The 15,144-nt window shown below is 41.1% G+C and overlaps 2 protein-coding genes and 2 non-coding genes across 5 annotated transcripts in view; all 4 read left to right on the forward strand.

Moving 5' to 3' along the window:
• Positions 1-381: 381 nt before the first annotated feature.
• On the forward strand, positions 382-8,897 carry haus6 (HAUS augmin-like complex, subunit 6). Its single transcript, XM_034227011.1, has 16 exons — positions 382-993; positions 1,677-1,772; positions 1,855-1,933; positions 3,757-3,889; positions 4,013-4,157; positions 4,934-4,996; positions 5,077-5,134; positions 5,218-5,391; positions 5,586-5,782; positions 6,040-6,169; positions 6,345-6,447; positions 6,528-6,588; positions 6,866-7,016; positions 7,123-7,221; positions 7,351-7,486; positions 8,020-8,897. Exons 1-16 carry the CDS (start codon positions 875-877, stop codon positions 8,667-8,669), a joined length of 2,394 nt encoding a protein of 797 aa, XP_034082902.1. The 5' UTR covers positions 382-874; the 3' UTR covers positions 8,670-8,897.
• Positions 6,630-6,760, forward strand: LOC117533681. The gene has a single exon (XR_004567100.1).
• On the forward strand, positions 7,612-7,742 carry LOC117533736. Its single transcript, XR_004567110.1, has one exon.
• A 1,758-nt stretch (positions 8,898-10,655) lies between the features above and the next one.
• The window catches only part of dennd4c (DENN/MADD domain containing 4C), a 34,438-nt gene continuing 29,949 nt past the window's right edge, over positions 10,656-15,144 (forward strand). For both annotated transcript variants that reach the window (XM_034227124.1, XM_034227186.1), the window contains exon 1: positions 10,656-10,906. The gene's annotated coding sequence lies outside the window, so the exon portion shown is untranslated. The remainder of the gene's footprint in view (positions 10,907-15,144) is intronic.

Genomic DNA, 15,144 nt, shown 5'->3' on the forward strand with positions numbered 1-15,144 from the left:
ATTGATTTTAAGATATTTTCATAGTTCATACAATCATATGTAGCCTATTGGGATCATTTGTATTAATGTGGACCGGAGGGAGAGGGTGACGAGCATAAGTTTCACTTTCCTTTTTTATTTCAATTCCAACTTTGGTCATGAAGAATATGTTTCTCTGTTGTCCACGTTCATAAAGCAAAGCAACAGCATCAGAGCACGGTGCAGAGTCTCTAGATGAGTTTACAGTAGTCCCTCCTTCTTATTAAACATCCATGTAGTCCGTTGTATAGAAAACTGTAGTTTCCATAGTTTCCCCTATGGTTTCCATGTGGTTTCCCCACAGCAGCAGACGCACATTTATGACGTCAGCGGGCGCATCATAAACACGTCGGACTTGAAAGTGCAGTCGGATTCTCTAAAGTTCCGCAGTCTCTTCTCCTTTTGAATTCTCCTATCCATTATCCCTTAACCCCGTGACGTTTCACACATAAGTAAAGGGATAGACGATAGGAATAGACGTTAGGAGTTGATTTTTTGACTATTCGACCGCAACCTTTGCCTCTCTATTCGTTCAATCGCCGGAAGTATTTGTTAACAACATCCGGGTGGTTATTGGAAAAATTGGCGGTTCTGTTTGCTGTTGCGTTTTCATTTTCCTGACTAAATTTGAGAACTTTTACCTAACAAATGTGAACTCAAACTATACTTAACTGTACATGCTTTTACAATATGTATGTATGTGTATCTGCAGTGTTTGTTAATGTTGTTGCATGTTTATATGTGACAACTCAAAACAAGTTAGCCGACAGTAAACTTTGCAGCTAGCAGCTAAAGCTAGCTGACTAGCTTTGAACAACAACGTTAGCCGGACACCCGTTTCTTCCATCTCGGGATAATGGCGAACCCGGTATTGTTGCAGAAGAAGAATGGAAAATACTTGTGGTATGCTCTTCTCGGGTTAGGACTTCAACCAGAAAAACTCAACTTAACCGCTAAACGCATCAACCTGGGACCGTGAGTCAGCTTTTATTGTGAATAGCATGTAAATACTGTGTAATGTTAGCTTACTTAACAATGGGTTGTCCTGTGTAGCAGTGATAACGGCATCTCAACTTTGGTAACAAATACTTTAAGTTACATTTAAATGTTCGTTCTCAGTGCGTCACTTTTGACTGTATCATAACTGGGTTAAATGCAGTGGTCTAAGTAAATGACCTCAAGTACTGTATTTAAGTACAATTTTGAGGTACGTGTATTTCTTCTCTACTACAAATCAAAGGTCAATTGTGTACTTTTACTCCACTACATGTATTTAATAGCATTAGTTACTTTGCAGATTTGGATGAATGATGTGTAATGTAAACACTCAAATTAAGACTTAGTTACACCTGGAGTAAAATCCACAAGTTACCAGGATAAACAGGATTAGCTGCAGCTTTAGCAGCTTTGATAACTCTCTAATGCATTCATAACTATAATCAAAACATACGATATATATCATTCTGAAATGTGCCAATCTGCATAATGAGTACTTTTACTACTTAAGTATATATTGACTTTAACCGGAGTAACATTTTGATTGCAGGAATTGTACTTGTAACATAGTATTCCTACACTCCGGTACTTCTACTTTGACTTAAGTACAAGATCCGAGTACTTTTTCCACCTCTGATTAATAGTTATTTTATGGCCAACAGGAATATGTTCGACAAACCAAACAAGGATGCCTTCTACATAGTAACCCATTTCCTTTTGGAGAGACTCAGCCCAACGCGATTTAATGAAGCATACAGGTAAAGTTAGTCATCATTACCTATTTGAATTCACATATAATGTCTTGGAATTATTGTTATAACTTTTGATATATTTGTTTAGGCACTGCTGGCCTGTGTTGTGCCACAAAGCAGATGCGGAGTTCCGCAAAGTGACCTGCGCTTGGCTGCGAGAAATAATGGTGAGAAATTGTGTTTCTTTTACATAAATATATTCTTCATCTGTCCAGTGTCGACAGATAATGTTACCCTAGTTATGTCATCACAAAGGACATTGTGTTCACAACTTCTTACTTCCCCGCTTTCCTTTCATCATTTCTGCTCTTCACCCTAATCTTCTCCTTGCATACTACATTATAGTGTTCATTCACAACATAAACAAATCCACACAAAGACTTATATGTCATGCATATTAATAGTAAACCTCATGTTTCATCACTTTTCCTGTTTTTAAGCACATTTCTTTCAGGCAAACTTAGCTTAAAGTAAAAAATGTTCATCATTATGCACAGGGCTGCACATAACTGGTGCGCATGCGCACCTCGGCCAAAAAAAGAGCACCGGGTCATTTAAAAAAAAAAAAGGCGCATTTGCGCACCAACATTGAGAGAGGGAGAGAGAAGAGGAAGAGAGAGAGAAAGATATTTGCGGGTTGCATATGAACTCAGGGCCGGCCCGTCGCACTGGCGTTGATTTTCGCCTAGGGCGCCAGATCTGGGGAGTCGCTGCGCTGGCAGCTCTGGGAGGGAAAAAAACATTTTTGACCGTTGGCGCTCATCCTAATTTTCGGCCTTGATGTAACAATATTCATAATTAAGTAAATGTAACACCCTTTTCACCACGGTTACACGTTTCATTTGCCCTGTACGATGGGCACTGTAAGTGATGAAAATGGGGGATGTTGGCTTATCTGGTGCCCGCAGCTCACAGCCAAAATGCGAGGGAGAGAGGGAGGGTGCACCGGTACCAGCGCTGTTGTTATTATAATCTGGTGCTAGCTGCTCTAACGGATATAAGAAGAAGATGTTTCTACAATGATGTGGAGGGAGAGTCCTCTCCAGTCAGACTGAGAGGCTGATACTACAGCTCAGTGAGGTAAAGGACTCTGAGTGTTTAGATAGTTCACTTTAGTCTAAGTTCAAAAGGTTTGGTCACAATTTATGTAAACACATATTTTCAAGGCACTCCTTTATAATTATTGGGATAAACAGGTTTGAAATCATTCCAATGTATACTATAGGACAGTAACCAAACATATCCTTTTAAAACTGGACTTTCAACCCAAACCCAGCTGTTGACTTGTGGATGCAAGCAGCTAATCGCAGACTCAACCAGAGAGAAAGTAGTAGGCCTACATCATCAGCTACCATGTCTGACAGAGAGGAAGACAGTGAGGAGAACAGTCAGGAGGGTAGTGATGACAGCTTGTAGGATTACTGGTCGTGCTAATGTTGTCTTGTGTTCACCTCTGCATGTGTGTTCTGTGTTCACCTCTGCATGTGTGTTCAGTGTTCACCTCTGCATGTGTGTTCTGTGTTCACCTCTGCATGTGTGTTCTGTGTTCACCTCTGCATGTGTGTTCAGTGTTCACCTCTGCATGTGTGTTCTGTGTTCACCTCTGCATGTGTGTTCAGTGTTCACCTCTGCATGTGTGTTCAGTGTTCACCTCTGCATGTGTGTTCTGTGTTCACCTCTGCATGTGTGTTCTGTGTTCACCTCTGCATGTGTGTTCTGTGTTCACCTCTGTGTGTTCTGTGCCGTGTGTCTGACAAATAAAGACCAGTTTATTTATTTCATTTTAAGGATGAGCACCAAGCAACATCTCCAGGTGATCCTTTGAGAACCAGGGCAAAAATGTTATGTGCACCCCTGATTATGCAAATGATCTACCACTAGGAAATACATCTAAAGACTATATATATATATATATATATGCCACAAGTTGTTCTACTGTCTTTTATTATAAATGTAACAACAATCAAATGTTCTTTTTAACTGTGTGTAGGAGGAAACTGCAAATGTGGGATCCAAAGTGGTGACGTCCTTGTTCCTCTCACCCGGAGGCCCCAAGTTTGTCCGCTTGATGCTTAATTTGGCCAATCACGTCATGCTGCAGAAAATGAAGACATTCACAGCAGGTAAGTCAAGAAAAAAAAAAATGATATTATGTTCTTTCAATACCAGCGGCTGTTTCATTTGTAGTTTGCCGTGCAGTTGGCACGTAACGACTATCATATAACCTTGGATCTTGTGATTGTCAGATGACAGCTGGGTTCTTGAGGCTGCAGCGCTGCCGGCTTCCTCCCTGCACATGGCCGTGAAGAGGATGCACCTGATTCATGCCAGGTTTCTGAAAGCTGCAGTAGATCAGGATCGTTTCCTTCACGCGTACCAGAGCCGAGCACAGTAAGTCCATGGCAGCTGGAGACAACTACATGTTAATCCATATTTACACCAGCAGCCTTCTACTTCACTACTCCGGTAAACCTAATTGACATTCAACTTTTTTGGCGCAGGTTGTGTCAATGGAAATCCAGCCAGGAATCACCAAAAAGTATATAGTCTCAATTTAAGATGACAGTCAATTGATACAAGAGGGGAGCTGTTTTCCCTTTTTAAAATCATTTGATAATACTTACCATGTTGAACCTTGTTTAATAATGTATCATCTGTTTGGCCTGTTGCGTACACTTTGTATCTTGTATTTAAATTATTGTGGTGTGACTCTTATCTGTTACTATCGTTGCAATGAGATATTACTTTTTGAATCTTTTTTCACTGCTGTCGTTTCATTGGCTATTTGTTTTAAGCCCCGCCTGTAAATTGTGACCTCATTTGTAAGCCAAGGGTTAACGAGACCAGTTGGCAGCAGCTGGAGGTGTTCCTAGTCAGACGTTTTAATTGGTCAAAGCAGCAAAACACAGGTGAAACAAATGTTGTTAACGACTGCTGTTTCCCTAAATGCCCCAGTGAGCCAACTATAGACACTCATGCGTGTTTCATGGACACAGCAAATGTCTATGTGCACATGTTGAAGATTTCAGAGGTTTGTGTTTTAAAGCTTGCACTTGCTGTGGAGTAATTTATTTTATAGCAAGTTCTGTTGCGAGATGATCTACTACTATTGGTATTTATGTCTTGTTTTAAAAGCTTTTTTTGGTGTGTTTTCCCTTGTTTTAAAGGCTCCTGGTGAGGTCTATGAGGGACGTCAGAGCAGAGGGCGCCAACTATGATGAGCTACTCAAGTATGTTTGACTTTTTCCATCAGTACTTCCAAATTGATTGTTTTTATTTCACTTTGTTTAATCTGTCTTTCTTCTTTCAGGCGTCACAGCAGTGATTGTGCACAAGAGGGTGCCTCTCTTGCTGAGAAGTCGAGAAAAGTATGTAACGTTATGTTTGTAGAACTTCCTACAAAACAAGGCTATAAAAAGCTCACACGAGCACTTGATTTTCTTTTCTAAAGGTGCGCTCCTTGTGGTCGGACATTGATGGAATGCTGTCGGCCACCAAAGAGGAGCAGAACGTGGTGGAAAGTGTTTTAAAGGGAGATGTAGATCAATACATCCTGGACGGGACGGATCAGGTCCTCCAGATTCCTCGCAGTCTGCTGGAGAGAATTGAACAGCTCCCTCATCAGGTGAGTGAAGATCAGTCTGTTCACTGTGTTACTGAATGAAGGCCTGTTAATTACTATACACAGGCTTTGAGTCACTAGTGATTGGTTTGAATGCACTCTATATTCCCACACCTTGGAATTCACATCACATTTAGCTTACATTTTAAGATGAAAATGCTTCTAGATGAGTCTCCTACTCGCTGTGTGTTTTACAGTTGAGTTCAGGGAATGTGTACGAGGCGGGTCAGCTGAACCTCCTGAGTGTGTTTGAGCTGACGAACCACGCGCTGCAGCTCCTGAGAGAAGAGTGCTGTCGGGTCTCTGAGGCCCCCAAACCTCAGCTCAGTCCTCAGCAGCTGCAGGTGAAATGTCAGCAGATGGCCCGTGCACTGCAGAACCTCCACCTCATCAGGTACACTTTAACTCACACTGAAACACAACTTCTGAGGAGCCAAAATATCACCCGTTTTATTGTTGGATTTTTCTTGCTCATATATATATATTTATATATATATATGCATCTTTAAGCCCTGTGCTGCTGGTGGTTTGGAAAGTGAAATGGTTATTTGAACATTTGTTATCATGGGGGAAAAACATTCTGTAAAGTTTTTGTTGGCTTACTGAAAGTTGAGTACCATTCGTTTAATCTTATATTCTTTTTTTCCCCAGACAGAGGATTTCCAAGGAAGAAATTCCTGAGGTCAGGAGCGCCGTCGGCGAGTTGCAGGCTGCATGGGACAGGAAGTGGATGGATACGCTCAAAGACACACCGCTTGTCTCTTTTCTGAATGAAGATCCTGTAAGTAGTCCTATGGCATTTTGAGCTTTATTGCTAGTCAGTGTATTTTATTTAGAAGAAACCTAAATAATAGGCTTGTCAGTATTGGATAACCTGTTGCAGTACTAAAATGTTTTGTAACTTCAAAATGGGTTCCACCCTGGTTGCATATTGTAATTAAATATGTGTCCCTTAGGCCCTTGGCTTCCTCTCACCAATGGCTCCACTGTCTTTTGAACCGGACGCGGACGCTAGCTACAGAAGTAGCGTCTTCTCACAGTACCCGGCATCGCTTCTTGGTGAGCAAAATCGAATTATTGTAAGCCATGTTTTAATTTGAGGTCTGTCATGTTTCTAATCAAACTTCTTAAAATTCCAGAGAAACCTGCAGAGAGAAAACCACAGGAAGTCCTCCTCCCTAGTTATTCTAACCCGATGAGGTAATGTGGCCTTTTTTATTAGAATAATGAAGCATGAGTGAAGGGAGGCAGATACCTGGGCAGTGCTGAGCCGTGCTCTGTCCGACACTAGTCCTCCCGACAGCATCCATGCTCTCTGATGACCGAGGCGAACTGAGAGAAATCGCCACGGACAGATACGGAGCAGACACTTTTTATGTCTATGATTATATGTAAATGTTTTCTAACGGCTTTAAAGCATTGTGGAGAAAATGTGCATTTATCTCTGTTCAACTTCAGCTTTTGGTCTTTAAAACAGCCCTCAACCGTTACCAGCTGAGAAGTTTGACAGTCCTGTTGTCACCGATGCAGCACCGTCACGAGCAAACACTTCTCTGGACTGGCTCTTTGACACCCCCCCGTCCCCCCTCCGGAAGGCTCCAGCAGTACCACCCCCTCAGGATATTATTGTATGTCAGGAATCCTGTTAATTGTCGCTCCACCTTTTTTTAAATGGTGTTTTATACCTACTTCTGTAACACTATATTTAACAAAGCTGTGCTCTGGTTTTTTTAGGCCAGTGTGAGGAAGATTGCTCATGTTCCTCAGAATGCAGCACCCATCAGGACCAAGACTCACATTTTAGACATGGAGTGTGATAACCTCGCTGACCAGGTATATTTATGGATTTAAAAAAAAGAAGCTACGTTTGTAAGTCTGCCATGTGGAGGGATGGCGATAACCAGATAAGAAACACAAGGGTGGGATTTTTAAATCAACAGTTCTGACGTGTCATTGTTTTAGTTTGCAGATGCTGTTGCTACAACCAGTCCCACAGCAGGCAGGGTGAAAGGTCTGGATTTGGACGGCCTTCTTGGCACTCTTCATGGAGATCCCTTCTCCACCAGAAAGCAGCTGCCACGCACACCTGAGAGCCTGAGTAAGTCAAGACCTGTTGCATTTCACCTCAGCCTTCAAGTGGCAATTCTGTGCCAAACAGAAGCTGCTTTTAAAGATGAGCTTTATCTGGACAGTTCTACTTTTAATAATGAAGCATGAGTGTGAAGGGAGGCAGATACCTGGGCAGTGCTGTACCGTGCTCTGTCCGACACTAGTCCTCCCGACAGCATCCATGCTCTCTGATGACCGAGGCGAACTGAGAGAAATCGCCACGGACAGATACGGAGCAGACACTCTTAATCTCTGCACAACTTTTAGTATGGAAATATTGATTTAACATCCTTAAACGACAAAGGCTCGATGTAAGCTTTAGTCATCAAGTTTCCTGTTATTTTTGAGAGGTTTTTATTACAATGACTTGCAATATCTTTTTATTATTGTCTACGTTTTTGTTTACTGGTGTAATTCCATATAAAGGTAATTGGTTTATTTAGAATGGCATGAGGTTTATGGTTTTCTGAATCTTTCCTTTCCCTTGATAAATCTTTCTAATTGTATTATTTTGTTTTGAAGTTCTGGATGTGAAGAACTCCTGGCGTAAGGCAGTTGAGGAGGACAAAGCTGAGAAGATGGAGCGGATAACAGAGTTTAACGACAGCGTGAAAAGTTTGCTCACACCCCTCCACGAGAACATTGAAGTGCAGAGCCAGAAGGGAGTCTCGCTCAAATCTTCCCTGCTGTGGGACACCTTCGACACCGAGGCCCTGGACAGCCTGAGCGGCACGGGCAGCAGCGCCGTCCAGTTCAGCCTCGATCAGGAGACGCTCCCAGAAATGCCGAGCTACGATAGCCTGCTGAGCCTCGACGATGAAGCGATGGATATGACGAGTGAGGATGATGATGAGGAGCTGCTGCTGATTCCCTCCCTGAAGACGGAGGAGAAGCAAACTCCCCTCACCACACATCCTCTGGGCCGGATCCAGCAGGCGTGCAGCGATGGCTCCTATATAAGCAGTCAGAGGACAGCAGAGTGTCTTCTGACGGATCACACAGCTTCCGGTATGGACAGAGACTGGCTGATGGAGCCTGTGAGTTCAGTGGAGGCCACAGCAAAGGTCTTCTCACTGGATTTAGACACTCTGAAGACTCCTTCCCCATTAAAGAAGCAGGAGTATAGCCTCCCAAAACTGATCACTTTCTCCCCGATTGATGACAAGAAGTGAATTGTAAAGTGTGATATAAATAGCTGTAAAGTAACCTACTTAGTTGCCATTACATTACTTTTCTGTGTTTTTAAGGTAAGAGATTAACTGCTTTTAATAAAATTGTAAAATATGGCTCTCCCGTGTGTAAATATCCATGGTTATTTTTAGTATTGTTTGTCTGCAGGGAAACATTAACATCTTGTAATTTCCAAGATATGTTTGTCCATTAAACTATTGATAACGATATTGTTTGTGTTGATGAAAAGTTAGTGTGCCCCTCACCTTTAACATTTGCGTTGCACTTTTAACATGGTTTCTAACAGAATGTGTGCACAAATATTGAAGGGAATCAGTAAGTCAGGTGTAGAATTTGTAATGTTGGTTTAAGCAGTTGGAAATAAATCTATAACTAAATATTGCTTTTTGTGGCTGACTGTTTGAACATATCTGAATTTGATAAGGTTTAATCGTTTTTACATTTGTCTTGCATTGAATATAAGATGCCAGCCATTGTTTTCATCAGAACGACCATTTGCATTTTATGTATTCATTTATTGTATATAACACACATCAAACCTAAAATAACAGTCAGACTGGACCTGTTGCTTTTTTTAAATCTTGGTGTAACTTCCCTTAGTTTAAGATAGGGGGCGTCAAAAGCTGAGAAACCAGAGCAAAAGCAATAACTGATCAAGGCAACAATATAAGACCGGGTGTAAAACCATTTCACATTCACAATAAAACTCCAAACTTACCACTGGTCAAAATGATTTGTCTATTTTAGATATGATGTACCATTAGAAAGACATTAATAATGAATGCATATTATTAAAAAATAAAATGAAATATTTAATACAATAATTTGGATAATTGACATCTTCAGGAAAACGTAAGTAAATTGAGGCGACTGACCAGGGTTAGGGTTAGGGGGGGCACAATAATTGCAGGACGAAAAAGACAAAGCCAGTATGAAGTAATTGCGCATAAGAAAACTGCAATACAGTTATTGGTATTTGTTTAATTACACATATTTATTTCAGATACTTACAGTTACGCTCTAATGCAGGGGTCTCCAACCTTTTTTAGGATGAGAGCTACTTTAAAAAAAGAAAACAAGTCGTGAGCTACTTTGACTCTTTTTGTTTTGTTTTTTGCAGTGTATGTATTTAGCACATTTTAACATTATTATATGCTTACCTTTAACCGTTGTGTGCTGTTTGGGTCTGTGGGACCCGTTTGCAGTGTTTACTAAAAGACAATGTATGCCATTTAATTATTTTTAACCTGCTTTTTTTGGGGGTGGACCTAATCTCCTCTGGTGCACTTTGAGCACAACATGAATTGATGGATACAGCTCTCAACACTCATGCTGTATACTTTTCAATGATCCAAACATCTTTAGAATATGATTACAACCAATAACAAATCATTTAAACTTGTTTATTCTTATCTTATGTTACATAATAGTTAGCATTATTTCTTTTTATTTATGCGTATTTTACTAATCACTCCCCTTTTAAACTGTTTTTTTTTTTACTGTCCTATATTACACATTGGAAATGATTTCTTACTTTATTTTTTACAACTATATGAAATAGATAAAGGTGTGCTCTCTCTAATGGGTCCGACTAGAATTACAAATATCGTTAATTCCGCCTATTCCGTCAACCAAGACATCGTTTAATCATAAACCTTTTGTAACCGGGGGGGTCCAAAGTCAGTGTTAGGGGGGCACTGCCCCCCCCCCCTAGAACCGCCCCTGCGACTGACATGCATTTTATGTTTGTTACAAATGTAATACTCTTAAGTGTTTGAATTTATGAATGAAATAAACCACTTTTGGTTGAGTTTTGCTGCAAGCACATTTACTTTATCTGAATACATTTACGTGAAATATTTTTGTATTGCAGTAGGTGACGTTAAGGAGTTTTACTTTGAAAGGCACACCGGAAGCTGCGTGTTCAATGCGTGCAGCTTGCAGCCCCTTTCCTCTGCTCGGGGCGGGTCCTGGTGAAAGAGACGTTTAGGAAGAATGCTCCCACCAACAACACTCAGACACACAAACATGGCGCCTGCCTCCGCCGACAACTTCAGATAAAAGTGTGGCGAACAAGTGCTCAGCAAAGTTTCTAAGGAGTATTTGGAAGTAACCTCTTTCGGTTTGCACAAATAGGAAATACGGAATATATCGAGCGGTTAAAAACAGCAAGTTGCCTACATGTCAACATTGTCTCTCGCTGCAGTGTAAACAGCTGGTAAGTGCTCTTTTTTTAACCATGGAAATAGCTGAGACTTAGCAAAGTTTGTTTTAGGAATAGTCAATAGCAGTTTAACTATTTAATGTGTGAAAACATGAGGTTACTTGCTGAAAAAACATGTTCCTGGTCTTTCTCTACTACTCTTTCATCGCGGAAACTAGAGACAGCCACGTATCACTGCGCAGGTTGATCACAGAAGCACATTTATTTTTGTTTAATCCGCGGTGATGTGTATTTCCTGCATGAAAGTCGACCTAATTATTGGTCGGATGCAACAGTTGGGACATGGGGAGAATAACCCCCCGGCCCTCCCCTCTTTTTGTACTCCCCTCCTCCTCCCGGCCGGGCCCTCCTTGACATGACGCCAGATCTCCTGGAGCCTGCCTAACCTGCAGGTGTCATTCAGTGAATATCCTGCCTTAACATCCAATAGATAATAAGAAAACAAAAGAGGTTCAGCAGGGGGGGGGAGGGGGAGAGATAAGGACTACTTTGTGTCATGTCTGCATTCGTTTGACCCTAAGGTCAAGGTGCCCCTGTGTGTCAGGTGAGCACAAATGCCATTGAATGCATTACCCAAAGTGCTCACATATCTGCGCCTCAGCATTTGACAGGGTGCCAGCCAGCTGCAGTGTGACCCTAAAGGCAGCAGAGTACTCCCAGCTCCAGTGATTCATGGCATGCATGTGATGTTCCTGTTATGACAGCCATGCATGGCACAAGTCCCACCAGAGCAGAGAATGGAAACTTCCTCTTGTATTTAACTTTTTGTGTTGCAACCTGATATGGCAGCATAAATGATAATAGCATGCTCTTGCAGAATTGACACGTGGAAACTGAAAGATCTCTTCCTTGACCTTGGCTTGGCCTGCCAGCGGCTGGAAAAGGGGAGTGGAGTGAGGGCTGCTCCCTGCTGCAGCAGCAGGTAGAAAGTAGGTCATGGCTTTGTGTACATTGAACTTGCACTTTGTCACCACTGCCGGCCGTCTAAAGGTGAGGTGATCAAGGAGAGGAAGTTGGCCGAGGGATTAGCAGCAGGCTGGTTGCCTTGGCAAAAGTCAAATTGGATTTGGATGAGTGTAAGAAAACGAATCATAATTGTGACTGTTTTCTGAGTTGCGTTGATATATTAGTGCAGATCTTTTCTCTGACTCTTCCAATGGCAATACAGCTGTTAACAATTCAGCCAACACTTTCAGTTTTCAACTGGCACTTATTGATCTCAGGAATTGCATTACGACTGACACGGCATTTTATTATTTTATTGCATACAATTCCTTTCACTGACATTTTAACTTATTTAATGCTGTTTTGTTTTCAGCCTCTCAAATATGCTTATTTACTGCTTTCTCATATCAAAGTGATGATTTAGGTTTTTTGCCTGACAAAACATGACTCTTAAAGAAATATTTCACTATTTTATAGACTAAACCTAGGATATAATGGGCAGAATATAATCTAAATAATATTTAGTTGCAGTCCTGTTTATAGGTTTTGAACAAAAAAACACTCTTCCAACTTCCCCATAGGAATAATTGTCACTTTGGTGAGATTCTTTCCCACCATTACCATGCTATAACAAATGGTTTTAATTGCCTTTTCTTTCTATTTAATTAGCCAGAAAAACAACATTATTTATACCACACAGACTACTGACTACAGCCTGTCTTTAGGCTTGCTGAACTTACCTGAAACACTTGAGTGTATTTTGTTAAGCTACCTGTTTGCATTTCTTAATACATATTAACTTCACACAGTGGTTTCAATCCAAAGAGCAGGAACAAAGATCTTGTCGGTCAGCCAGAAATCAGGTAAATACATCCTCTATCACTCTGGTGATGTGCCAGTTAGTCGTCTTCTTTCAATAGGCCCCGATCTGAGATGTGGTCATTTTTTCATTTAGGCTTTGTTTAACAGGCTCATTGAGCTATTTCAAGATGGCAACCTGGCAAATAAGAGAGTGTCAATAACATGTAGAATTGAAAACACAGACAACCTGGGAGGAATAGCAAATTGGAAAATGTCCGTAGAGTAAAGATTGTGATTTGACATTTGTACTTCAAAGGATTTTTAGGCCCAGCTAGTTATAAGGGCTGGCAGTTGGCCCTCTCTCCCTCCTCAGAGTGGAAGGAATGCTCTCTGTCCGCCGGGTGTCACGCTCCAGGAGGGAGGCAGTCTTGTGACGTTTCGCTGAGCCGAGCCTCGCTGCTTCCATCGTCTGACCTGCACCAACGGTTTTTACTCGTAAAAGTCACTTTTTATAGACAAAAAATGCCACTGTACTTATTTGCTGCCATTGTTCTTGACACAGTTTAGTGCTGTGTGTCACTTTCTCCTGAGAGCACACCTTCTCAACCACACAGTCTACTCAGTGTGCCAGGAGGAAAAAGGTGACATTTTCAGGCTCAGTTATTAGCCACCAGCTGCTTTGATGTTATCTTGATAAAACTTTAAACGCAGTTGGATTGACAAAGATGTGCAGAGATAAAAAACTAAAAGGGGAACAGACGGTTAGCTTGAGCCTTTGTGTTAGTCCTGAAGATAAATGGGACCAAATTAAAATGTTATGCACAATTATCCCGGCAATAGTACTTATCCCAGAATCTCAGTATTCATTGAATATGCTTAGAAATGTCACTAAAACATTAGGGGTGTAACGGTTCACAAACATTTCGGTTCGGTACGTACCTCGGTTTTTAGGTCACGGTTCGGTACGTTTTCGGTACAGCAGAACAAATTATCACAAAACATAAAATATATAATTTTTAATCATTATTAAACGGTGAATAATGTATTCACGCAAATAAATACAAAATATAATAAAATAAACATTAAGGTGCAGCATTTCGATGAACTGAAATAACACGTGTGCCGAACCGAAGGGCCAGTACCGAATCATTTCGGTACGGGTACGTATACCGTTACACCCCAATAAAACATACTTTACTTTACATGTTGTTGGTTAACAAATATTTTCATGGCATCGCAGATGTGACACACATTTCTTGTGAAAATAAGACATTCTTAATGGAGGACAGCTTTCAAAATGATGAGTTAAATTACCAAACATTGGCTGGTTAAAGCTTCTAAAAAGTGAAATGTTGTTTGTTTTTGACTGGCTTATTTACTACGCAATTTGAGGTATATGTGTTATTATCGATTAAGCCATAGAAATATGTTCACAGTATAAACACTTGTTGCAGCTGTGTATTTGTTCATGTTTTGTAAGTATCAGGACAATAGTTCAATAACAATGCAGACAGATTATGCTGAATTCAAGCAGAATAACTTACATTTTCTTCACTAACAGTTATTTTCTTAATCTAAGCAGAGGACAGTTTAGACAATTAAATAAAAATACCAAATATTTACGCGTTACAGCTTCTAAAAAACATATTATTCTGAATTTAAGGAGAAAGACCCATGCCCAGAGGAACATAATGTAGCCTGTATGAAAAGCAACAAACATTATTTCTTATCTGTTTGATTTGGCAGTCAGGTACCTGTTCTGAGAAGCGTGTTCTCTGCTATCGTCGGTTTCCCAAATCAAATTGGATTTTATGCATTGCCTGTGTTTGAAGTAATGAGGGCAGCCGCCAGGGTTAAACAAACGTTAGCGAGGATCAGAGTTCACCGTGTGTCTGTGTGCCGGCCGCGCACAGAGAGCTTGTTAGCATATGGATATGATAATGCCATTATCACACAGGCTTATCTGGAGCCAGATAGACTGTGAATGCTCCACCTCTCACACACTCTGAACAGCAAATATTGAACAGTTAAATATATTCCTCGCCTCAAATCAGACGCACTGGAGCTTGTTTTTGTCAACATTTGGACCTATTTTCTGTGTCGTAAACTGAGCGAGGCTGTTAGTCTCATCACAACACACTGTAAAGATTCATTAGCAGCGTGAGGTATTCACTGACCGCAGTTTAATAGCCAGCCAAGCGCACGCATACTGTAGCTCGCCCCATATGAGTTCAATCAGACTTCAATTTGAGCTCATCTCCCATCAAACTGCACCTCAGGAAAATCACAGAGCGTTAGTTATTTCTGCGGTCATGGCCGCCTTGTAAATGGAGGTTTCGTCAGCTCATTGGCACCTTGTTCTCGGTCTGGCCTTCACCACCTACAGCACTCTGTGATGACAGGTGGCTGCGAGGCCCACTTTGCTCTTCAGATCCTCCAGAGCGTACAGAGTACCACTTAGAGCAGACAGACGCTGCAGAAGCTCA

Source organism: Gymnodraco acuticeps, unplaced genomic scaffold, assembly GCF_902827175.1.
Source record: "Gymnodraco acuticeps unplaced genomic scaffold, fGymAcu1.1, whole genome shotgun sequence".
Taxonomy (NCBI): domain Eukaryota; kingdom Metazoa; phylum Chordata; class Actinopteri; order Perciformes; family Bathydraconidae; genus Gymnodraco; species Gymnodraco acuticeps.

Excerpts from the sequence above, each read along its gene's own strand:
- haus6 (XM_034227011.1), top strand. The coding sequence starts at position 875 with ATGGCGAACCCGGTATTGTTGCAGAAGAAGAATGGAAAATACTTGTGG. Across the intron at positions 3,890-4,012 it reads AATGAAGACATTCACAGCAG|ATGACAGCTGGGTTCTTGAG; the intron begins GTAAGTCAAGAA and ends TGTGATTGTCAG. Across the intron at positions 6,448-6,527 it reads GTACCCGGCATCGCTTCTTG|AGAAACCTGCAGAGAGAAAA; the intron begins GTGAGCAAAATC and ends TTAAAATTCCAG.